At 39.0% G+C, this 23,552-nt stretch overlaps 1 protein-coding gene across 3 annotated transcripts in view; it reads left to right on the plus strand.

Moving 5' to 3' along the window:
- The first annotated feature begins 11,266 nt into the window (after nt 1–11,266).
- LOC135261706 (electrogenic aspartate/glutamate antiporter SLC25A13, mitochondrial) overlaps nt 11,267–23,552 on the plus strand; it is a 63,968-nt gene continuing 51,682 nt past the window's right edge. For 2 of the 3 annotated variants that reach the window (XM_064348245.1, XM_064348246.1), the window contains exons 1-3: nt 11,267–11,394; nt 12,989–13,042; nt 20,403–20,545. In XM_064348245.1, coding sequence (XP_064204315.1) covers nt 11,383–11,394; nt 12,989–13,042; nt 20,403–20,545 — 209 coding nt within the window. In that variant the 5' untranslated portion in view covers nt 11,267–11,382. Of the gene's footprint in view, nt 11,395–12,988; nt 13,043–15,717; nt 15,769–20,402; nt 20,546–23,552 lie in introns of those variants that run through there. The other variant, XM_064348248.1, reaches the window with a different exon arrangement.

Raw genomic sequence — 23,552 nt, forward strand, 5'->3', positions numbered from 1 at the left:
TAAGCATTCTGGTATGTTCCTCGGTGTAGTCCGATCCTAGGTTAGTGATCAGTAAATGGCACCTGCTTACAAGTTGGAGTGGCAGGGCATCAGAATTCACAAAATCCCAAATTTTACATTTATTTCATATATTTCCATTCCGTTGCTACATTGTTGAAATTGCCCCATAGTTCTTGTAGAAGGCAAAATATGTATGACATTGGAAGCTGAGGTTATTTATTCTGGTTTTTTGTTTTTTTTGTTTTTTGCATGTTTAGTGAAATTTAATAGGTTGTGCTTGCGTGCATGTGTGTGTGTATGTGTTTGTGTGTGTGTGGGGGGTGGGTTGGTGAGTGGGTGGGTGGGTGGGGGATTTAGAGTTAGAAGCTTAAAAGATTATTCCAAGTGTCGGGCCGATGTAAAAAGAGGAAAAACAGGTGGAATGTTCTTAAACAAGAGCAGCGTTGACATTTACATATAAAACTGGTTAGGACTGCATTCTCTCAGCCTCCTTCTCAGGTTTCCCATTTGCAGAATAACATGCTCAGAATGAGCAGAGTGAGTGTATACACATCCTTACTCAGTAAATAAATAAACAAATCATTTAATGGCACATACAGGCATTACTGGCATAATGGTGGTGGCCAAATATGCCTTTAAGTGACCGCGTTGATGTTTCCATGTTTTCTTCAGTACCGGTAAGTATGCAGGGCATCTGTCATTAAAATATTTTGCAATTGAATGGATTAATGCTGATGGTTTTAAATTGGATATGTTGCTTCCATTAAGCATTAAAACCAGTGCAAAATATTCTTCTGTGCTTGTGAATATAAACTTAAAATATCATATTTTTTTTGTATTTTCTGTATATCACTGGTGCTGTAAGTATGTCATGTGTCCTGGTTAAAATACATTTAAGCAATAGATAATACGACTGAAATCTAGGGATTAGTTGGACATTTTTACATGTATTGCTTGCAGCTTGGATGTATTTAATAAACACATACATGCATATATCCGGTCTTGCATATCTCCTGTGTTGACCATTCCACTTAAAAGTGAAAAAGTAAAGCTATTCTAGACCCACCATTACACTTTTTCAGTCAATTTATTGAACTGAAGGCGTTTTCCCTTCAATGCAGTTACATTGTACCCTTCAGACTTACAACAGAACAATGCAAGTAATTACTCTGAATTTTTACAAGTGCAGTCAGAATGCTAGAAATGTAGGATACTTCCTTGGTGATTCTTGTTTTGCATTTTGTTTCTTTCTGTGATGACTCAACTGTAACCATGAGAACCAGAGATACTCTGCATGTTCTGTCTCAGAGTACAAAGGGAAAAAAAATAAGACTTCAACTTGATTTTGTGCTCGCATGGAACAGTGTGTTTTATTGAAAATATGAGTTTCTTGGGAATAAAGAAACTTCTTTTGTAAATGCTGACAATACTATTTGTCAGATGAAATATGATAACTGACGGTCGTTTCATATGTAGCATATTGACTGAAATAACAACGCTAAAGCAAAGTTAAACGGTTTATGGAGACCCTAGTGAATCCATGATTTCAGGTGTAATTGCGACTGAAATTCAAAACCGTTGGTGTATTTGTCTGTGCCAGTATCCTTCAGATTTAGTCTTAATTCTCTTTGGTGCGTTCATTTTAATTCCATTTATCTGAGGGGCTTATGGTGCGGCCTGTCAAAATGCCTCCCCTAGTTTTATTATTTGAAGGTCCAGGTGGTGGGCTTTCAGGAAGGGGAAAAGGAAAGGACTAAGAGATTAGCCAGCACGCTCATTTCATTCCAAGACAAATGCTCCTCTGATGATTTCCCACAGTGAATTTAGCAAGCGCCGTGGTCAGAGATTACGAAGAAGTCCTGGAATCTTTAAGACAACTGCCACAGCACTGCAGAGGGGGAAAGCCCCGAGGCCCAGCCCCAGCCCCAGCCCCCCCCCCACCCCCCGCCCCCACCCCTTTTTTTTTTCCACAGAACGCCTGGTTTTAGTGTTTGCGCGTCACATCTGGGTTCATTTAACCACGCTGGAGAGGAGGACCCCGCATCCTCTTGGGTTGCAGGTTTGAGTGGGGGGCTCTGTTTCGAGCGTCGGGAGCGCCCGCCTGGACCTTCTCAAGCGGCCTGGGCGCATCCGCCCATCCCTCCTGAGGGGCAATTTCGCCCATCCCAGATGCCCCGCGCATGTTTAGTGTAGGTCTTCATTTGAGCTGAAAGATGTTAAACAGATCCATTCAGAAGCCCGTCTCCTTGAGGTTCTTAATAGGGGGAACCGAGCAGGGCTGGGGGAGCAGAATGTAAACTGAGCAGCACCCATGAAATGAGGATAAAATCATTGGCGATCCCTCGGCGTTTCCTGACATGGCCCCCTCCACCCCAGCCCCACCCTTCTGAGAACTTCAGAGGAGCTCAATCAATCTGTTACCTTGGCGATTAAAGCAAATGACTTCTCTGAGTAGAAGCACTGCATATAGGATTGGTCCTCATTGTGAAACTAATGTCAGAGTTGTTTATTTTGTTCGATGTTTGAATGAAACCAGTGTGGATATGACCGTTGAGTCAGTCATCATCTTGTTATTTTAACATGGATTTACTTTAATGTAAACAAAAAGAGCCTACCATAGCCAATTATATACTGTGTCAATCCCTGCCATTTTTACACACAATACATTTTGTGTCACATTTTTAGATTTTAGCTACCATATGCCTGATAGATATATGAGACTTATTCAAGGTAAACAACTTGATGCATGTGTTATGCATTCACTGTATGAGGTGTAGGATTGCTCAGACATTGTGTATTGACAGAATGCAATTTTGCTTGTGCAAGATGTTTTGTGTTTCATGCAGTCAAATTGTCAGATGGAAATGTGGTTCATTTCCTTATGAACAAGTTAAATTAGATGTTAACAACACATTTGGAGGCTATTTGGGGGATTTGATTATATGTTTTGTTTTGAATCCTATAAGGTTTGCTGTTATGAAGAACTTGACATTTGTAATGTGTGGAAAAAAATGGATTTCTCTATGACGATGTACAGTGCATTTTCAGTTAAATAATCAGTGGGTAGCCCTAACACCCCCTTTCAAAATACAGATGCACGCAGAAGGTGATTATCGAAGAACTGGAAATGTAATCATTCACCCCCTGGCAAAATTATGTCTGCTGGACTCCCCTCCCAGTAATGAATTCCTGGCTATACCACTGACCTTCAGTGCAGTGCTTTTGTTGACACTCTTTATGTATGAGGCAATGCTGTGCTTAGCTGTTCACCAAGAAGTAGTCTTTTGAATAATAGCTGTCTTATCTCGGTCCTTTCCAAAGACGGGTGCTTTATCAACCCACCATGCCTTATGCTGATGCAGTACGTATGTACGTGTGAAAAAAAAAACTCTAAATGGCTTCGAGGTGCACACTGAATGTGTAATGTAACTTGTTCTTCAGCGTGTTGCAAAATAACAGAGGCAAGTAGTGAACAGTGTGTCCATTTCAGTTTCCTGTTAGATCGGCTTGTTCACTTTGCCTCATCGTGTTTTTGATTAGCGATATCTGCCATCCCAACACATTCACATGTGAGAGCCGAAAGCGGCTCCAAAACTCCTTCTCCTTCCACCTTCTTAACTCATACTTTTCTCTTTTTCTTTCTTTTTCTTTGCTACACTGCAAGATGTGGAGAACCCATAGTTTCTCTTTTAATGTGCATTTATGATCTAAATATAGTCAGAGCGAATGCATTATAAACCTAAGCATAGGCCAAATCCAACACAGCGCCTTACAAATTGATTCGCGATAATGCATCGACTTTTAAATTCCCTCAGGTATAGCGTAAAGAATAATAATAATAATGGATTGCATTTGTATAATGGTCTATAATGATCTCTTTTCATCTCAAAGTGCTTTATAGTGAAGGGGGGAAACTCACCTCAACCACCACCAATGAGTATCACCCATTCGGGCGATGTACAGCTGCCTTTTTGCTCTAGAATGCTCACCTGCTGAGACAATGTTTTCTATTGGAAAGCATATTTTGCTTATTCATTGTGTGAGCGAGATCTAAGCCCCCTTTGTAGGATGTAGTATGTAGCCATTTATCCAAAGCCATTTAGTGTCCAGACTATAGCCTGTGTGTGTCCTGAGAGCTTCCACAGAAGGGTTACCATAGATTATTTGAGGACAAATTACTCCTCCTGATGATTTTTTTTTTACCCTTGCTCTCATTTTGGGTCAAACTGACTCAGTTTAAACTTTTAGTAAAAGAGTAATGACACTTTTGAGAGACGTATTTCATAACCAGTGATTAAACCAGTGTAAATTTGGTTCTTGTTTTTTAAAGAATTTGTTGTTTATTAGCTATTCTTGCTTTATGTTTTATTAATAATAAAATAATTGACAATAAGTTCGAAACAATAAATATCAACAATAAATATTATATTATATATATTATATTATCTACTGCATGAAAGCCTTGTTTCATTTGAACTTTTCACAGATAACCATGATTTATGTCTCCCATCCCTTCATTATAGTAGATTTAAATAAATCACTTCTTTTCCACAATAACAATCAATGACACTTTCATTATTAAATGTGACCTAGTAGAGATAAATGCAATCATTAACCATATACAGTATTTTTGCATAAATCTATGTCTTGACCCAGACTAGCAGTTTCACTCGTGCTAATAAGTAAACATAACACAAAAGTTAAACCATTTTTGATTAACATGCTTGTTTCTTGGACCGAATGAGCCACTGCATGATGTCATTCCATACTCACACATCATATTTCTCCCTAAGGCTTAAACAACCCTTGGCATGGAAACTGTAACGTCAAAATTAATAAATGTGTTCATTTTTATGACCGGCGAGTCCAGCATTCAGTTCCATTTTTCGCACACAATTTTTCTAACAACCGTAATATTTCGGAGGGTTTGAATTAACCCTTAAATGTAAACCGTTTTTCATTGAAGGGGAACAGGACGGTCTGGTCTTCTTTTGTTAATTGTGCTTTACAATAAAGGGTAACAATGGGGAAGGGACCACAGCTAAGAAAGTGCCACGGCCGGATGGGGAATCACACATGGCTTCAGAGTCAGCTGCTCCACAGACTGCACCACACGTCTTGCCGCAGATGTATAAATGTAACATTTTTTTAGTCAAACATTGCAATAATATCAGATCCCCATGTTTGTGGGCCGCCCCAGTCCTTTCTGGATCTTCAAATTTGGTTTTCTTGCTACTGATCAAAAACCGTTTATGATACTTCAAATTACTCTTGGAATTGCCCTTGTATAGATAATCGGCAAATGCAATAGTATTATGTTTAGACCCCTGCATTTTATAAAATGCTCTATTTGTTGTAAAAGGGTGTAAGATCAAACAAAATTGGATTTATGTGAACACACTCTACATCCCCACTTGAGCAAATAAATTCTCATTTAAATCAATCTGTGCAATTTACAATGTAACCCCTCACATTATGGTGTTCCCACATTCAAACATTATAGCATTCATGCCATTATAATCTCAACATATAAGGATGGATTCTTTTGAGTTTTCAAAATAGGCTATTTTTTCCACGTCTTTTGGCAACTTTATCTCACCAGCAGAATCAAGGTGCAAATTAATATTTAAGGGGCCGGGCTTACAGAAAATGGTTGTATAACTTTGCTAATGGAAAACGGTGAGGCTGCTCAAAATGTTAACCTTTTTTTTCTGTGGGCGCAAATAGTCTCCACGCCTGATACTCCACTGAATCTCATTTTCATATCATGAATACATCTCAGATGCCTTTCTGTTTGAACCTTGTTTTCAACATGACCCAGTGTCACAGCGGGAAGAAAAACCCATCCGCAAGTTAAATGCAAAAACCTGCACGGCAATATCAACCTTATGGTGAAAAAATCTATACGTGGCTGATGGACAAGAGCAAAATATAAGACGAGGTTCACTTATGTCAGTGCTTGACAAGAAAGAAATAATAGCAATGAAATTGTCAGCATTCTCAAATGAGGGAACACTTCTAAAATACTCCCCATGCCTTGGTTCCTTTAAATAGAAATTATTTGACCTTTGGGCCTCAAGGGTCTACCATCATTGACCGTTAATAGATACGCTCTGGTAGGAAAAGCAAAAAGTGGTCTAATCACTTGTTTATACCAAGGCTATTTAAAACACTGTGTCCGGATGGCTAAATATAGGCACTTCGCCGAAAACAGCCACCCACCCCCATCTTGGTTGTGGTTCTGCCTTCTTCCCGGAGGGCAAGAGAAGTCATTCCCGAGACTCAGAAGCTCTTAGGTTTTAGAACCTATGACAAAACCACCAATTCTTTGCAGAAAACAGGACAACTTGACAATAGGTTTTTGGGCTCCTTGTATTATACTGTTCTAAATAGCTGATGACGAGATTTGAAATCATTCCAAACAATCAAAAAACGATCATCTCAAGACAAAATCTTTGTTGTTGACATTACAAAATTATGCCTTATGCTGTCACTTAAAACAGAAAACGAACAGGGATAATGACTGGAAGCATATAAATAAGTGTAACCTTCTAAAGATTATTATCAAAAGCCAGGATAAGAATAACAAAAATGTCTACCAAGAAAATAACATGAATTATTAGATAGGGCACTGTACCAGGTTTTATTCACCTATAAAATCAAATGGACTAAACAACATTAAATCCTTTGACATGTTCAGAAGTAGAATGTGGCCAGTAGATTTTAGTTCATAAAACATTACTGACAGCTATTTTCTAATAAGTGATAGAGAGCTGTGCCATCAATATTTGTGGAAGAGGAATTTCCTGGTAGAGCCTATTTTGAAGGAGCAGATGACCTGCTGAGAAAAATACTGTGGTTCATGCTGTTACTCTGAGACTCCAAGAAGCCACTGACAAAAAAGCTATGAATTATTTTGTGCGCAAAATGCATTTTCTTTGAAGACCATCTGCCATTAGAGCCCTTTTGCTCCCTTTTAAATTGTTTTTTATGCTGTGAGTAATGTTAACCTTTGCTTTTGTAGTTACGGAATTCTCTTTTTTTTTGTCACAAAGCATACAGCAGCTGCAATGCCTGGAAATAAAGTAGAAGAACCATTAAACACTGGATAAAAGGATGTCTGATGGCAAAGATGGCCTCAGCTCTCTTGCATGTGATTTATACACACACACACACACACACACGTATATAATCAGGGCACTATAACATATTTATGTTATGTATATTAAAGTGATCACGTTTAGTACTTTGTTGCACATTTTTTGCATGGAATGACTGCTAGAAGTCTGTGACCATTACATCACCAGGTGCTGAATATCTTCTGTGGTGATGCTCTGCCAGGCTTGCACTGCAGCCATCTTCAGCTCCTGTTTGTTTCAAGGGCTAGTTGGCTTAAATATTATCTTCAGCATATGAAACACATGTTCAATTGGATTCAGATCAGGTGACTGTTATGTTACTGTAGGATAAAGCACTGTTCAATGAGTTTGGAGGAATTTGGTTAAGCTTGCGCAAATAAAACGCTTCTGAACACTTCAGAATTCATTCTGCCGCTGCTGTCAGCAGTTACATCATCACTGAAGACAAAGGAGTCATTATTTCTGGCAGCCATACATGACCAAACCATAACAAACCCGCTACCATGTTTTACTGATGAGGGAGGATTATTTGGATCTTGGGCAGTTCATTTTGGTCACCACACTTTGCTCTTGCCATCAACCTGACACAAGTGAATCTGGTCTCATCTGTCCACAAGACCTTTTTCCAGACCTCTGTAGGCTCTTTTAGATACTTCTTAGCAAACTATAACTTGCCCATGCTGTTTTTGCAGCTAACTAGTGGTTTTCATCTTGCAATGTAGCCTCTGCAGTTCTGATTGTGAAGTCTTCTACTGACAATAGTCACTGACACAGCCACGCCTGCCTCCTGAAGAATGTTTCTGATCTGTCAGACAGGTGTTTGCAGGTTTTTCTTCATCATGGTGAGAATTCTTTGTTCATCAACTGCCGAGCTCTTCCTTGGCCTACCAGAACTGTTACAACTACTGAGCTTACCAGTGCTTCCTTTCTTTTTAATGATGTTCTAAACAGTTGATTTTGGTAAGCCAAATGTTTGGCCGACATCTCTCTCCGACTTTTTTATTTTTATTTCTCAGCCTCATAATGGCTTCCATGACTTGCACTGGCGCAACTTCGGTCCTCATGCATAAAAACTATGCATAAACGTGCTGTAATTCCTATACAAATTAATGGATATTGCTGTAAATACCCTCAAATTAAACCTGACAGTGCCCATTAACCTCATATTCATTGTTTTATTTTAAATCCAGTGCGTTGAAATACTGAGCCAAGATGACATGAAATGTGTCAGTGGAGAAGAACAGTCTGAGGACACTAGTAAAGAAAAGTGTGTCGGTATTTATTGAAGGTCAACAATAGATAATACTTGGTGTGTCTGCCGTTGGCCTTGATTACTGCCTTCTCTCAGCTTGGCGGTAATTCTACCAGTTTATGCAGCACCTCCCTCTTCAGCTGCTCTCACAGATGTTCGATTGAGCCCATGTCTGGTGACTGTGGTGCATGCCATCCTAATAAGATCCCCTTGTTCTCAGTAATGTATTCTTGAATAAGAAGTGTAATTGGAGTATTATAATTACATTATTCTTTGATGAATAATGAAAACACCCAGGACTTGATAGTGTCCTCAGACTGTGTGGTCTGTGAAACATGTTGCAATGATAGATTATATGGTCCACATCTAATCTTCTAATGTGAATTGACAAAATACATGTCTCAGTACTAGAAATCACATATTTATATATTTCACTTTAGGGAGCAAGAGTAATGCCATGACCACATACATTGGGACACAATGTTCTCTTTATTGAAATATACATTTGTGAATCAAACATTGGCATTAACTCAACAGTAAAATTGTAAAGGCTGTAGAGAATTTGTAATAGTTCATTGTCAAATTTAAGGATGACATCTTGTCATCTCACACATCTGATTGTCATTTGCTTTCAGAAAACATTTACCAATCCAATGAGAATGGGTTTTGAGACCATTCACTGCCAGTCCACATTTTTTCCAAACACAGAAAAACCACTGAGACCTTTTTTTCTGTGTTCTTTCAATTTAAGAATTTGTAAGCCACATTTGAGAACTTCATTAAAACCCTGCATGCAGAGTCATTCATACAATGTAAGGTCATTTGCTGAAAATGATAAAATGCTTTACATACATTGTAAATGACAAATGAAATGATTTTCTGCCTAAGCCCAGGTGAGTAATAGCACATACGTTGTGATGAGAATAAAACACCACTGGTTGATGGTCAGCAAACATTTTATTCGCACTTGAATATTGATTCAGTTTTAGGAACCACAAGATGAAACATACCGCAATCATAACGAGCCTTGGTCGTCCGCTCAGGACTCCCACTGATAAAGGCCCATTTTGAATCAGATTTTTCCCAGATGTATTCATGTTAAGTCCTTAAATGGACAAGTCAGCTGCAAGCATTTGGTTTAGAATGACAAATGAAAAACCCCAGACATGTTTTGTGCCTATGATGTACTGGTTTAAATATGGCATGAATGAATGTCATCAAAATGTCATCTTACACTTAAATCTGCATATGGCATACAGGGTAACAAAGTGGACATGTCACAACATAAGCTAAGAAAACACATGACTGCAATTTTTTGATGTGCAGCTTATGTGTGGTTCCAGATTTTTGTGTAAATGACTAAAATGAGCTAACAGAATTTGAAGCAATGATTGGGTCAAGGTTATGGCAAATGCCACTGCAAGTAGTACTGAGGAAAGGAAATGACTGCAACCTATGAGAAGAAATTTAAGTTGCTATTTCACAGTTCTCTCTTTTTTTTTTTTACAACTTCAGCCCCACTGTTCTAATGCATGAATGGGCCTCGTGGTCTGGTATAAAATCCAGAGAGTACCAGTGGCTGGCAGCCTGATGGGGCCATGCACAGTTAGCGCTAGCATCACCCAGGAAAGAAAGAGTTCAGTCGGCTGGGATTACAAAATGTTATTTCTCACTTAGAGCACTAACAGATTTTATGACTCCGACCTGCCAAGTCAGCTATGCAACATGAAATTCACAAGGGCACTGCAAAGAGGTTGCAGCAGTTATGACATGTGAACTCTTGCCAATAAACTATATCACTTTATCACTTCACTCAAGGCAATTGTCTACGATCATATAGCTAATGACAGTGCAGGTACTGTGTAACTAATATGTCAATTATTGGATAACTGAGTTATACTTTATATTTTCTACCCTGATGGGTCAGGGACTTGGTAATAGCAGTGCTGAATTCACCACAAATAAATGTCCATTGGGAAAATATTAATAGTAACATAGTGCTATATTGCCATTAATAAATGTAATGCATAGCGTTTACAACACTAAAGCTTTGTATCTAAGGGAGGATGCAAATGAAGGCAGTTTAAGAGAAAGTCCTCTGCCTGCAAAGTGCGGTAGGTATATCTCAAAGCCGCACTAACCGTTGCACATTTACTTCAACATACATCGCATGACTGATGACTGATTTAACCAAGGCCATTCAGTCTCAATGGAATTTTTAAATATTTGTCAATATGGATATTATCTTACATAATAATTCTGTAACAAAATGTCATATAATATACTACGTCTCTTTCCAAGTTGAAGAATTTAGGAGCACACTAATGTATTCCAATTAGTAGCTGTGCAATTATTTTTCTAATTAGCACAAATAAATTTTCAGGAATTTGGAAAATGGAGCACTGTAGAGCCTTGCCATATGCTAAAGCTAATACAGTAATGTCAGGACTAAGTTAGGTAGTTAAAGGTAGATTTTAGTGATTAGCTGTAACCATGCCTTTTCCGCCCTGCCTACAAAGCTTGGACCATGCCCAGAGAGAAGCTCTAGTGTCAGAACCATTGGCATATGCCACTGGCACTGTGCAGTCCCTTAGGGCGACAACCAACCCTGGGCTACACAATTCAGAAATTAAGTGGTGGGTGTGATTTATGTTGCGCTTTGGGGACACAACCGTCTTGTTAAGGGCCACCAAATCCGGAGGGCCGGCTCTGCCTAGCATTACCGTATGAACTAGTGTGCTAGCAAGACATCTAATTACTTAAATTGCAACCTTTGCAACTACCCTTGTTCAACGCTGTAGAGGAAAAGTGCAGTGCGTATTTGGTGTGTCTACCACGTGCATTACAGCGAGGTCACATACCCCGTGACGTGAACAGTTCAGCCTCTTTCGTTTTTCTTTTCTATTTTATCCGTGATCCACACGTGATTTAGCTACACGTTTACGTCATCACGCACAAGGAAGTGAGCTTGGAGGGAGTTGTAAGCTAAGCATGGCTGCAAAGGTAAGCACAGTTTTAGCTAGAAATTAGATTGCTGCACATTGGCTGTCAACGTCGGTCTTTTCATATGAACTAGGAATACATGCATTTATGTTAGTCAGTCCCAAGTAAGCTTTTATCCTGTGAAAGCATATCCCTCTCCCATACATTTAGCCAGCTAGCCAGGTAAGAGATGATGTCCGACGTCAGGGTCAATGACATTGAGACATTAACAGCCAGTGAACTGAGGCTGTTTTAGTACCGAAAAAATGAATGTTTTACCCAGTAGAGTAAGGTTACAACAGCATGCATTGTTTTCATTTCAAGTTTACTATCCCCCGGAATTCCACCTCTGTGAACTTGACATGATTATGCTTTGCCATTGAGTTTAACCGGGCAAAGAGCAAATGTTATCTCTTGCCTGAGCTGATTAACGTTAGCTATCACACTTACCAAAGGCTACACGAACAGATCTAGCAAATGTAGCCATAAATGTAGAATGTGTCGTAGGTTTTTATTTTAGCGAGCTACCTATTGCAACTCTACGGCTACTGTTACTGTAGCTGATTAACCAGCCAGCTTACCGTTCAAGTGATTGCGTAACAGTATACTTTGTATACCTATTACGTTGTTTTAGCTGAGATAGGCTACAGTTGAAATTAGTTAGCTTGCTTGGCAAGAAAACGGCTGACTGTAGGTGAACTTGCTACTTATTTAGCCATTTACTGTTTGCCAATAAGCCTAACTTTATTTAACTTACGGTAAGCCAATAAGCTATCAGGTGGCCATACTATTGAACGAATGTTCTCGTACAGATCTCTCTGTGACAAAAAAATATTATTCACCTACTTTCCCTCACGTTTTTCATCGCATAACTGATTTATTGACGTACTTCTTTAAATTATTTAGGTTCATTTCATGTTAGTTGCCCTTAACTTCCTGTAGCCAACATGCTTTACTCTCACTCAAAATGGGTCCCGGATCTCCACTTTGTTCATTACATTTCGATTATTGCTGCTACCTTTGAGGTCCTCTCCAAAATTTTCACACCACTGCCCACAGCTTGTCTAAACACAGCAACCCTTCTCCAAACTAAAATCAGTAGAGCAAAACATTTGACCAGCAGGCTCCTTTAATGCAGCCGGGCTTACTGTATCTACCTTTCATTTGATACATTACCTATTTTTCAAGCTAGATACATTAGTTGTTTTCTTCATGGAAAAAAAAAGAGTCCATCTGTGAAAGCTCAAACATCATCTGGGGAACAAGTTAGAGATTTGTGATTACGTTATTTAAATTAGGAAGTTATTTGATGTGTGGTTAAATCTAGAGGGGAGATCAAACAACTAAATACAAGCAATAAGATGTAGGCAATGTCCTAAACTAGTATGTGATGATGAGACACCCCTGTGTTTGCAAATAGATTCCTTGTTTGACTTCTTAGTCTCCATTTCTCCTTGATAATATGGATATGTATGGCAATTAAGCCAATGTTTACAGAATCAGAACAGTGTACTGTCAAATTCATAATAGAATTACTATTGATGGCTGTTGATGCATTAGCCTGATGTACAGTATTTGTGTATTTAAGGGCATTATTGTATGAATTAATTTGCAGGTAGTTTTCCCCAGAAGGGCTGATCCAGCTGAGCTGAAGTCTATTTTTTTAAAGGTAGGTTTTCAAAATGTTTTCAAACATTGAGTATGTCTAAGTCTTGTTAAAATTCTCAGATAAATGTACAATGAGTTTCTTTACACTTAAGTGGTCCATTTTGTTTGTCCACAGCATGACTTGGCTCCATTATATGCAGTTATTTTCTGAAGAAAATGTATTCTGATTATCTTAGGGTTAACACTACATTTAAGGACATGTGATAAGAGAAAATTGAAACACCCGATTACAGTAATATATTTAAAAAGCTAAATGTTTTGTACTCTGGCTGGCAATTTTTTAAAAGCGTTATTAGCCCTATAACCTGTGCCAAGAGCCTTGAAAAGGTCAGACTTTGGAAATTGACATTGTTTACAGTTGTGTAATAGAGGGCTCCATCAGAGCCTTTGTGTTGTCTTCCTCCTCTGGTGAGTGAACTCAGCAGGAGCCTTGAGCGGCAGGTGCTGGCTTTAATTATTGCCTGCTACATTGCAGCCAGAGAAAATGTCAACAATGCTGAGGGAAAAATGAAATGACAAATAAAATGGGCCATTGTGTGTGTGTATAATATATATAAGATGTGCATTTTTGTATTGTATTATGTATATACAATATAATATATTCATACATGAGAGGTGGAAAAAATGCCGATAATGATTTCAGCTTAGATTTTTGATAACCATGAACAAATATACAAAATAAACTGGATGAAATTTCCGCATTAGTGTTCTAACCTACGATAAAGTGGGTTTACCAGTGGACAAGTACAATGACCTGTGTGTCACCAATCATTGTATTCAATGGTGACATTACAAGAACATTGATTTCTCTCTGGGAAATCATATTACCAGAAATGTGCCAAATCATCAGAGAGTTGTTTCACACCAGGAAAGTACCGGATGTGTGCAACAATTGGGCTGTCTGTGTGTGTCCATTCATAAGTATGAGGGCATTATTTTTGGTATTAATTTGTATATATTAGCAATATTTAAGGTGAATTAATGGCTGGACCAGTGGGGTTGGGGGGGGGGGGGGCTGCAGGGATCTGGAGGAGTTTAGATGTGTGGGGTAAAGGGAATTGTGGAGCTTTATGTGTCAGCATTGTCTCTATAGTGGTGTGAAGTCAAGGAAGCATCAGTAAACACTTAACTGTGAGTGCCATCCATACTGCATTGAGACCTGAGCAATCATGCTCAACCTCATTTCTTCACTGGAAACTGGTTCCTCCCTATACGTCTGTGGTTCACTCCTGACTTACTATCATGCTGGAACTGATTGAAGTGTGACATCATCATTGAACACAGCCTTGGATCACTTTGCATTGGGCCAGTGCCTGTTGAAATATCTTTGCACCCAGGAACAATGCTGACCGAAGTACAGTTGAGTAGCTCTGATTAGCTCTTCCTGGAGCCACTCTCTTGGTGCTTGGGAGGAGCCCATCTCATCTCACTCTGTGGCATTCACATGTCCCTGTGTCAATTTGGGATGGGTAGTATTGTTCATCCTCTAGATGCTTCAGTTGGGTGTATCAGGCTTGTGCTGTCATGGTGACTGTGGGTGCTGTGATCATCATTGTCCTGTGCTCAACATGTCTTAGTTTATCTGTGAATACTAGTTGACCGTGGAAATTGACATTCCTGCTGTATTCCTTTGGCCTCGTCTCTTCAACCTTGTGACAATTGTAGCACTGTGGTCCACAAGTAGTTCATGATTAGCGTTCTCAGGCGTATACGCACAAACATCACATATCCAAATGCAAAGAATAAATCTCATTTTTTGTGTGTAACTGTACATAGAGTAACTGTAAATTTGCTCACAATTGAAGTATTTGAGCCTCTTCATCCCAAGAAGTAACCCTTTTGTTTGGGAAAACTACCGTATGCCACCAAAATACGCCAAAGAGCTGAGGAGGAATAATGACACGCCAAAAAAACCTGCTAGCATCGTCAATCCTCCCACCAAATATAGCAACAGACTGGTTACTTCTGACATCCTGCCATTTGTCAGGTTTTCTGCAGAAATTATTAAATTATTGATATATGTTTATCTCTCTTTAGAAAATTATCATCTCAGTGCCTTGCTTAGGTGGACTCATTCAGAAATTAAATGTACAAAATACTATAATCGACAGATGTTAGAACAACTTAGCTGGATTCTCCATGCAATGAATGTCAGCTTTCCAGCACTAAGCTGCACCAAGAGCTAAATAATGTTCCCTAGATGCGCATGGCCAAATTATATGGACAGTGACAGAATACAAAAACAGTCAGAGAAAGGAAAAATCTCTTGGTCATGGGATTCCATGAGGGTGTGGAGGGCAGGGACACTGGGTTTTCTGAAAAAAATGGCTTCCAGAAATCCTAGGGCTACCGGGTGCTTCTGAGCTAGAGGGAACGCATCACAAGCTGCAGAGGCCCCTGCCCAAGCATGGGAGGCCTACGCTATTGGTTCTCATACTTCTCCTTTACAGAGACAGTGTGAGAATACTGGAAGCATGGAAGAAAGCCAAGCTCTTCTACAGCAACTCAAAAATAACGATTTTCCCTGACTTGTCACCCATCTTCACAATATAAGAATGGCTTTCAATTTGCTGAAGACGCTGCTTTGGCAAGCGGAAGTGAAGTATGGAATCCCTTACCCAGCCACTTTTAGGGTGGATACACAGACTGCTGGAGCATGGTTCTCTGTCTCTGCAGAGCAGCCGAAACTTCTCCTGGAGCAATATCCAGATGTTTCTTCGTACCTGAGTGAGTAGAGTATGTGTTGGCATGGTAACCCGTTCAGTAGCTGGCTATGCATGTCTTGGACAAAGAGATTGTTCGTTCATTTGCCAGTTTAATTTGGCTGCCTACTGAAGCATGGCCTAAGATTTATTTTTCACAAATGCTTTTTGCTAGCTATGAATGGCTAACAATAGCTAGCAACAAATATCAATATCAATAGCTAGCTAGCTAACTTTGAATTGAACCGTACACAACATATATTTTTGTTTGATTTACTTTGATAGTTTTTAACTGATACTATTGGAACATCTTTCATATTTGGTCATTACATATGCGCCCAGCTGTTATGCAGTGCATTGCTATGATTAGAAAGAGATTTTTCTTCCTCTTTGGTCACTTCAAATTTGACTTGTCAAACTCATACTTTTCTTTGAACCTTTCCAATGAATTTTTGCCAAATTGTGCCTTCCCTTTTTATTGGACTCACAGATAATTTTGCTAGCTTATAGGTTAGCATCATTTTAATTTGAATTGGACTGTATTCAGCATGTTTTTGGTTTGCTTTGTCTTGATGCTTTTATTTGTGATGCCAAACGAATATTGTTGTATTTTTTATAGTCTCTGTTCTCACCTTTTCTGTTGAGCGCATGCTGTCATCTTTAAAGTGGATGGAGAATACGAGGACTTGTAAATGCATGGTGACAGAAGATAGTATTGGGCACTTGCTTGACTGAATATTGAGAAAAGATATTTAAAGGGACACCCAAAAATCTAATTAAGGTACTGTGTGTTTTCACACAGTATTATCTATTCATCCATATAGTTTTGCTGAGATTTGATGAATTTCCTAGGTATCCGCTGTAGCTCATCTTGATGCAACGGACCTCAATAGATAGTTTTTGTAACCTCAAAGCACCAAAAATGTCCATTTCAATTTCAATTCAACAGCAACATATTTTTTCCAAATAAAATTCCATGGAGCTTGGTTTTGCATGGTTTCATCAGAAACTGCTTTCTCTACAGAAGTAGGCCATCTGTGTTTATCCGCACAAGTCTCAACCAAAGCGTGCACTGCCAACATTTTTTAAAAACATTGTTACAACATTGTTTTTACAATGTTGATGCTGCGCCACAGAATACTGGCATTTGGTTGAGACTTTGGTTGAGACTTTGCACACAATCTGGGTTAGTGGAAGCATACCTTAATTACATCTTTAAGCATTCTCCTCCTGACAAAGGGTCACTTGCAAATTCTTTTTTCTTTAACGATAGACACCCCACCAGGTTCACCAGAAATTGTGTATTTAAATTCTATATAGTTGCTGATTTGGGTCTGACACATTTTATTTATATACCAAGAAGATATTACAACAATAGCCAGTGATTGTCTTTTTTAAAATTTACTCTCCACTTCTCTTACTTGGTTTAATGTAAGGCTACATTTTCACTGCATGTGTATTTGCATAGAAGTAGTATCCTCCTGTGATTGCTTTGCTTAGATTTTATTAGATTGTAGGGTGGTTTACATGAGTGTGCCCCTTATCAGACCCCCAAAGAAGAACAGACTGTGTTTATGGTGCTGACAGGGAGTTAGAAAAGTTTGATGAAGAGATGGTGCTATTGCCCCAATGCTGCACAGTTGCAATCATTTACTGAGTTGAAATAGCGCAATGTAAACCTTAGGTTTTCCATATAAAGTGTAATCATATTTGGTGTTGTTGGAACCTCGATGTCATGGGGAACAAGTTGGTGTCAGTGATGGTGTGGTACAGTGATGCTAAATAAAGACATTGGAACAGTTCAAAAGTGAACTGTAGGTGATGCAAGTTATCTATGAGTCAGTAGCCAACTGTGCTACAAAGGTTAACCTGGTTTGATAGGGTTACAGAGGTAATGCAAGCAGGGTCATGGATGTTACTGCGGTTTTGTTGTGATTGTGTATTTTTTCCTGGATTTGGGGTTTTTCTGTGATCCTTGAGTATATAAGGGGGAAAGTGGAATGGTTCAAGGAGACTTGTCACTATTAGCCTACTTCTTACATGTCATTCACATATATCCATTTCACTACTCACATTTTGCAGTGAACCATTGTATATTGCTATTATTGAACACACTGTATAATACATTGCATTCACTTGAACCTGGCCTCCTTGACTCTAAACCACTACACACCTTGTGGTTTTATAGTCCTAATATACATGTCCTCCCTGTAGTCACTTGCCTATATGCTAGTGCCATTGCAAGATACACAATTGTATATTTGTATAGAGGCACGTCCGTATCTACCGAAATAGATAGCGATCTGTATAGAGCCGCACTGGTACAAAGAAGCTTTAGCCCCTCAATTTGCAGTCTCTTTCTATGTGTAACTGTTAGCACAGAGGAAAGGTTAAAACATTATTCTGGAATCAGATAACCAAGATAACATTAAATTAATACCATTCCAGTTATGCACCAGGTAAGACTAAGTGTGTGCCTTTGCCACTCAGATACTTCCACTGTTTGGTGTGTTTGAGGGGATCATGTAAGAATGTGTTACTTACAATTCCAACATCACATAACCTTGTCCTTCGCAAGAGATGGAGCTTTGGCTCTCATTTACTAAATGATGCTGACATTAACATCTTCTTTAATACAAATTAAAACTCAGCTGCTCCTGACATTCAGTGGAACTCTATGAGGGCCTGCTAAAGGGCCTCCATTTCACACACAAAATGGCCATGCCTTGGAAACAGACATAGAGCCCCAGAAAGAACACCTGGAATCAGACAATAAAGTGATTTACCAGCAACTTTAAGGTAAAAAAACTGGAATACGATACCCCTAATACACTACTGTCTGAGACTTATTTGCAGTAAATGGCAAACTGAAACTATGAACAGGGGGCAATACACAACACTTAAACTGACCATACTACCACCAGGTGATATGAACTGCCTTTTTGGGTTACTAAAAATCTGGCCATCCAGGGTTGCCACTCAAAGAAAATGAAGCAGCTTTTTCATAAGGATGAATTGTCAGCTCCGACTGATGACACGAGGGATGCTCTTGACCTGGAAATTACAGAAGAAGAAGTAATGGAAGCCATGTCAAAACTTGCCTCAGGAAGTCCCCAGGCTTATACAAACTCCCTATGGAGTTGTATGAATGTTTCTTCCTAAATTGCTGGACCCTATGCTCACTATATGCAACCACGCCATAGAGACAGATAAACTCCCAGAGTCATTAGAACAAGCCCTGATTGTAGTTCTGCCCCAGCCGGGAAAATACCCATGATGTGACACACTGCTGTTCCCAATTGTCGTTACCATCAAACGTCTAGCTTGTTTCTCTTTTACCCAGAAAATTTCAGGTACTTTCCAAAGTCCTAGAATTGTGACTAGAAAAGTTGCACCAGATCTAGTGTATATGGACCAGACTGGGTTCATTCAAAACCATTCATACATATGGACCAGACTGGATTCATTAAAAACCATTCATATATATAAAATGTGAGAACCTTATCATCCATTGCTCTAAATTAGACATGAAGCCATGTGTTGCAGTATCATTTGTATCTTTAGATTCTGAAAAAGCATTTGACTGGGTCAATTGGCAATATTTGTTTGAAACAATGGGTAAGATGATCAGCTGCCCCTGATTCCTAGATCTGGTTAAACTGCTTTACAGACACCTGGACTCAAGCCAAGTGCCGAACTTGCCCTGGAATGGTGGGGACTATGCATAAAAAGTACTGTAATTTCAACATGGTGAAACCAAAATGTATAAAAATACTCTTTTGTTAAAAGCTGAGAATGTGTGGTTTAATCATATGTGACATGTTTGTTTACAAATCTAAAATTGTGGAGTACAGAGCCAGATCGAAAAAAAAAACAACAACTTTGTCCCAGGCATTATGGAGCTCACTGTATCTGTTCCTACTCTTATAGAGACTTTTTCTGAATATGGGTTTATCTTTAAGCTTATTTTGGAACAGTGTAGTGTAGGCACTTGGTTTACTACAGTGGCCATTTCTGCTGATTGACGGTTTGCATTGCTAGGTGATTCAACTTTGTTAACTAGGTAGTGAGCTTAGATTCATAAAGATAGCTTTTGCTACAGCTAATCAATACATGGCTGTTTTGCTGGATGGATGAGCAACCTCCCACTACCACAAGGTAGCTAACAGAACTAGCGTCCTCTGTGCCTAGTGCGAAAATGATGTATAATCTGAAGCTGAAACCCAGGAAATTGGGTAAAAATCTGGGGGGGATTCACTGCCTCCATAGAGGCCGCTCACCTCCGAATAAAAGAATAGATGCAGCCAGAATGTTTTGTTTGTAACCCGCCTTTGATCTGTTGGCCCTCTAATATAATTTGAGTGCCTTTTGTTTGTTTTATTCTTTTTGAATGGATTTTTTAAGTGTGGGGGAATAGGTGTAGGTTAAAGGGGTGGGGGGTTAGGGGAGGAAAGAGGGAGGGTGGGTGAGGGAGGGAGGAATTCCGAATGAGTGGCATGGGCCTTGTTTGCCTGATTCTCATGTGAATTTTCCTGTTCATAATATTCAAAAAGATTCAATAAATCCAGTTTTTTTTAAAAAAAGTTTAAATTAAAAGCAATGCAGAAAATATTGTTTTCTTATTGTATTTAAATTACTTGTGAATATGTTTCTTTGCAGTATGCAAGCATTCAGAAAAATGAAGAGCACTTCATGTCTCCCGAGGACTTCGTCTGTCGGTTTCTCCATGCGCACACGGACGTCAGGCTGTCTGAGGGGGCTGTAAACTTGCTGGCAGGTGTTGTTGACCAGACCAAAGATGGGTAGGTACCTGCTCCGCCTGGCCGAAAGTTTCCTCACTGTTACAGAAACAAGCCCAGTTGTGTTCCCGCATAGTCCAAAATACAAACTATTTCACCTTGTTTTTTTGGTTGCATCTTGTCAGTTTTGTCAGCATTTGTTGACATTGCATTGGTAGTTGGGTTGAGCGGTATACTGGTATTAACGCGAATATCAGTATGGCACTGTGCCACAATATGGATTTTGCCATAACTTGGATATTGTGGCAAATCGTTTTTAAAAATTAGGCATCGGAACTTGTGTGATGGAACATTTACGTTAAAACACAGGACCAGAGTAAAATCAAAGTCTGGGAATCTGCATTTTGTTTGAAATCATATTGGCCTATCTTAAGGCGGCAGGCGTGCTAGATATTCTAAGTAGTGCTAACTGTAAAACCAACAAGAGAAATCAGCTAACGTTATTCTAAAAGAGATTATGTTAGTTGTTACAGGTCGTTGTGCTGATCTTTGTGCTCAATGTTTGCCTGAAGTCTGTCATCCATATGAGTCACTGGGCACTAAGTCTTTTTCCTGGTAACGCTCTTTCAGGCCTGTACTGCTGCCATCTTCGGTTCCTGTTTGTGTACGAGAATTTTCTTTTGGCAGTGAAATGCATGTTCAGAATAGGTGATGGACATGGCCAGTCAAGAACATTCCACTTTTTTGCCAAAAAAAATTCCTTGGTTGCTTTAACAGTGTTTATGGGGTGATTTCCCTGCTGCAAGGTTATGCATTGTCCAATGAGTTTTGAGGCATTTGGCTGGATTTCAGATAAGATTAGATGGTTCTATACACTTCAGAAGTCATCCTGCTGCCATCAGCAGTCACATTATCAATAAAGACAAATGAGCCAGTTCCAGTGGCAGCCATACATGCTCAAGCCCCATAACACTACTTTCACCATGTTTCAAAGATGAGGAGGTGCTTTGGATCTTGAGCAGTTCCTTTCTTTCTCCACACTTTTCTCTCGCCACCACTTTGGTACTGAGTAATACTCATCTGATTTGTCCGTAAGGTTTTGTTCCAGAACTCTACAGGTTTTTAATATATCTTTTAGCGAACTCTGATCTGGTTATTTTGTTCTTGAGGCTTGCGGTGGATCTTGTAGTGAACCCTCTGAGGTTATGCTGGTGTAGCCTCTTTATTGTAGTTTTTGACACATGAGTGTGTACATTCTGAAGGGTGTTCTTGATGTCTTCAACAGGTAAAAAGAGGTTTTTCATCACAATTGAAAGTATTCTCCGGTCATCTACTACAGTGGTCCTCTGTGGTCTACCAGGTTTTTTGATATTGCTGAGCTCACCAGTGCAACAATGTGCAGTACCAAAAAGTAGATTTTGACACACCTAATGTTTTAGCCATTTCTCTGATCAATTTATTCTAATCTTTCCTCCCCATGATGGCATGCTTTACTGGTATTGAGTGTTCCTTGCTCCTAATGTTGAGAGACAACCGCAGCAGTAACAGACTCCAAATGTAAATTCTGAATCTAGAATCAACTCTAGACCTTTCCTTCGCTTTCTTGTGTTTGCAACAACACACAGCTGACCAAGAAACAGCTGAGCAGCCTAATTTCCAAATAATTTTGTTCCCCAAAATGTGGGGAGTGTTGTAAAAAGGGCTGCAATTGTTTACCTGATATTTATGTAAATACCCACACATTAAAGCTGACAGTCCACTCTTTAATCTCATATTCAGAGCCAAAACAACAAAAACTGTGTCACTGTCCAAGCATTTGCGTTCTGAAATGTATGTTATTTTTTGTTATACACTTTATATAGTGATTAGTAAAAATAATGTCAGTTTTTATATCAATTTTATTGGATAATAAAAACAATTGTGTTGAAAAATGTTAGCTTTGTTGCAGGAGTTTAAAAATTGTTCAGTAAAATGTTATCGAGTATACTGATTCACGTATTAATCTTTCTGGTTTTATAAACTAGGAATGATTCTGAATTTTAAAAAATCTACATTGTGATCTCATACCATTATTGCAATGCAAACAGTGCTAAATATTGTGCTGTGAATTTTAGGCCACATCGCCCGCTCCTAGTGGATAGTAACTAACAGACGACTGAATTTTTTTTTTAAAGTTAACAAGATGTTACCCTGATCAATTTTCCCATATTGCTGTCAGCTTGTGTCATCATTTCTTCTGCTTTTCTCATTGGGTCAGTAATTACAAGTTACCGCCAACTGGGGCATTCAGCACTGGGGTAAGATAATGGCGCAGCTGTTCTGTAGTCCTGGCTCCGCACATGTCTGTTCCCACACAGACAGAGCTCCACCTCTCCATTGTGCTGAGCATAAATGTTAAAGGAAGCATTTTACGAAAATAAAGGCATGAAGGGGAAATATTGCATTATGTTTATTTGTTCTCTTTTCTCTTTAATATAGTTGATTGGCTGTGTGGATGGTGGAAATCAGTCACATAAACCTTAGCTAAAGGGGTTTTTAAAAAAATTGGAAACGCTGTTCAGTTCATTGTTGTGAACAGTAACAATTTCATTTTCAGTAAAAAATATGGACAAATGGCTTACATTGTATTTTGAAAATGAAAATGCAAAACTTTGACAAAGCTCCCCCCACTTCCCCCTAAATGTACAAATTTAATAGTAAAAAACAAAACAATCTGCTGTTTTTGAGGGGTATGTGAAGTGTGAACTGTGGCCCATATTACAAGGTAAATGCTAAAGTATCTTGAAGCCACATAATGTAAACAAACAAGTTGCAAAAAATGAAAAATATTACCACTAAGTTCTGGTATTTGTAACTGTGGTATGTTTTTTCTCTCTGCTAACTGTTGGTACATGAGGCATTATGTTTTCAGCTGCTTTTAGTCCAGTTAAGCAGGTTCTGGTCCTTGCCTATTGACCATTATGTCGTGCTAAAATGTTGGGATTATGATGAAACTTGACACAAAAGTTGTCCTCACTGTTTCCTGACAAGCCGTGTCAATTTTCAAATTACAGCCTCAGTGGTAAAGGTG

This window comes from Anguilla rostrata, chromosome 8, assembly GCF_018555375.3.
Source record: "Anguilla rostrata isolate EN2019 chromosome 8, ASM1855537v3, whole genome shotgun sequence".
NCBI classification, from domain to species: domain Eukaryota; kingdom Metazoa; phylum Chordata; class Actinopteri; order Anguilliformes; family Anguillidae; genus Anguilla; species Anguilla rostrata.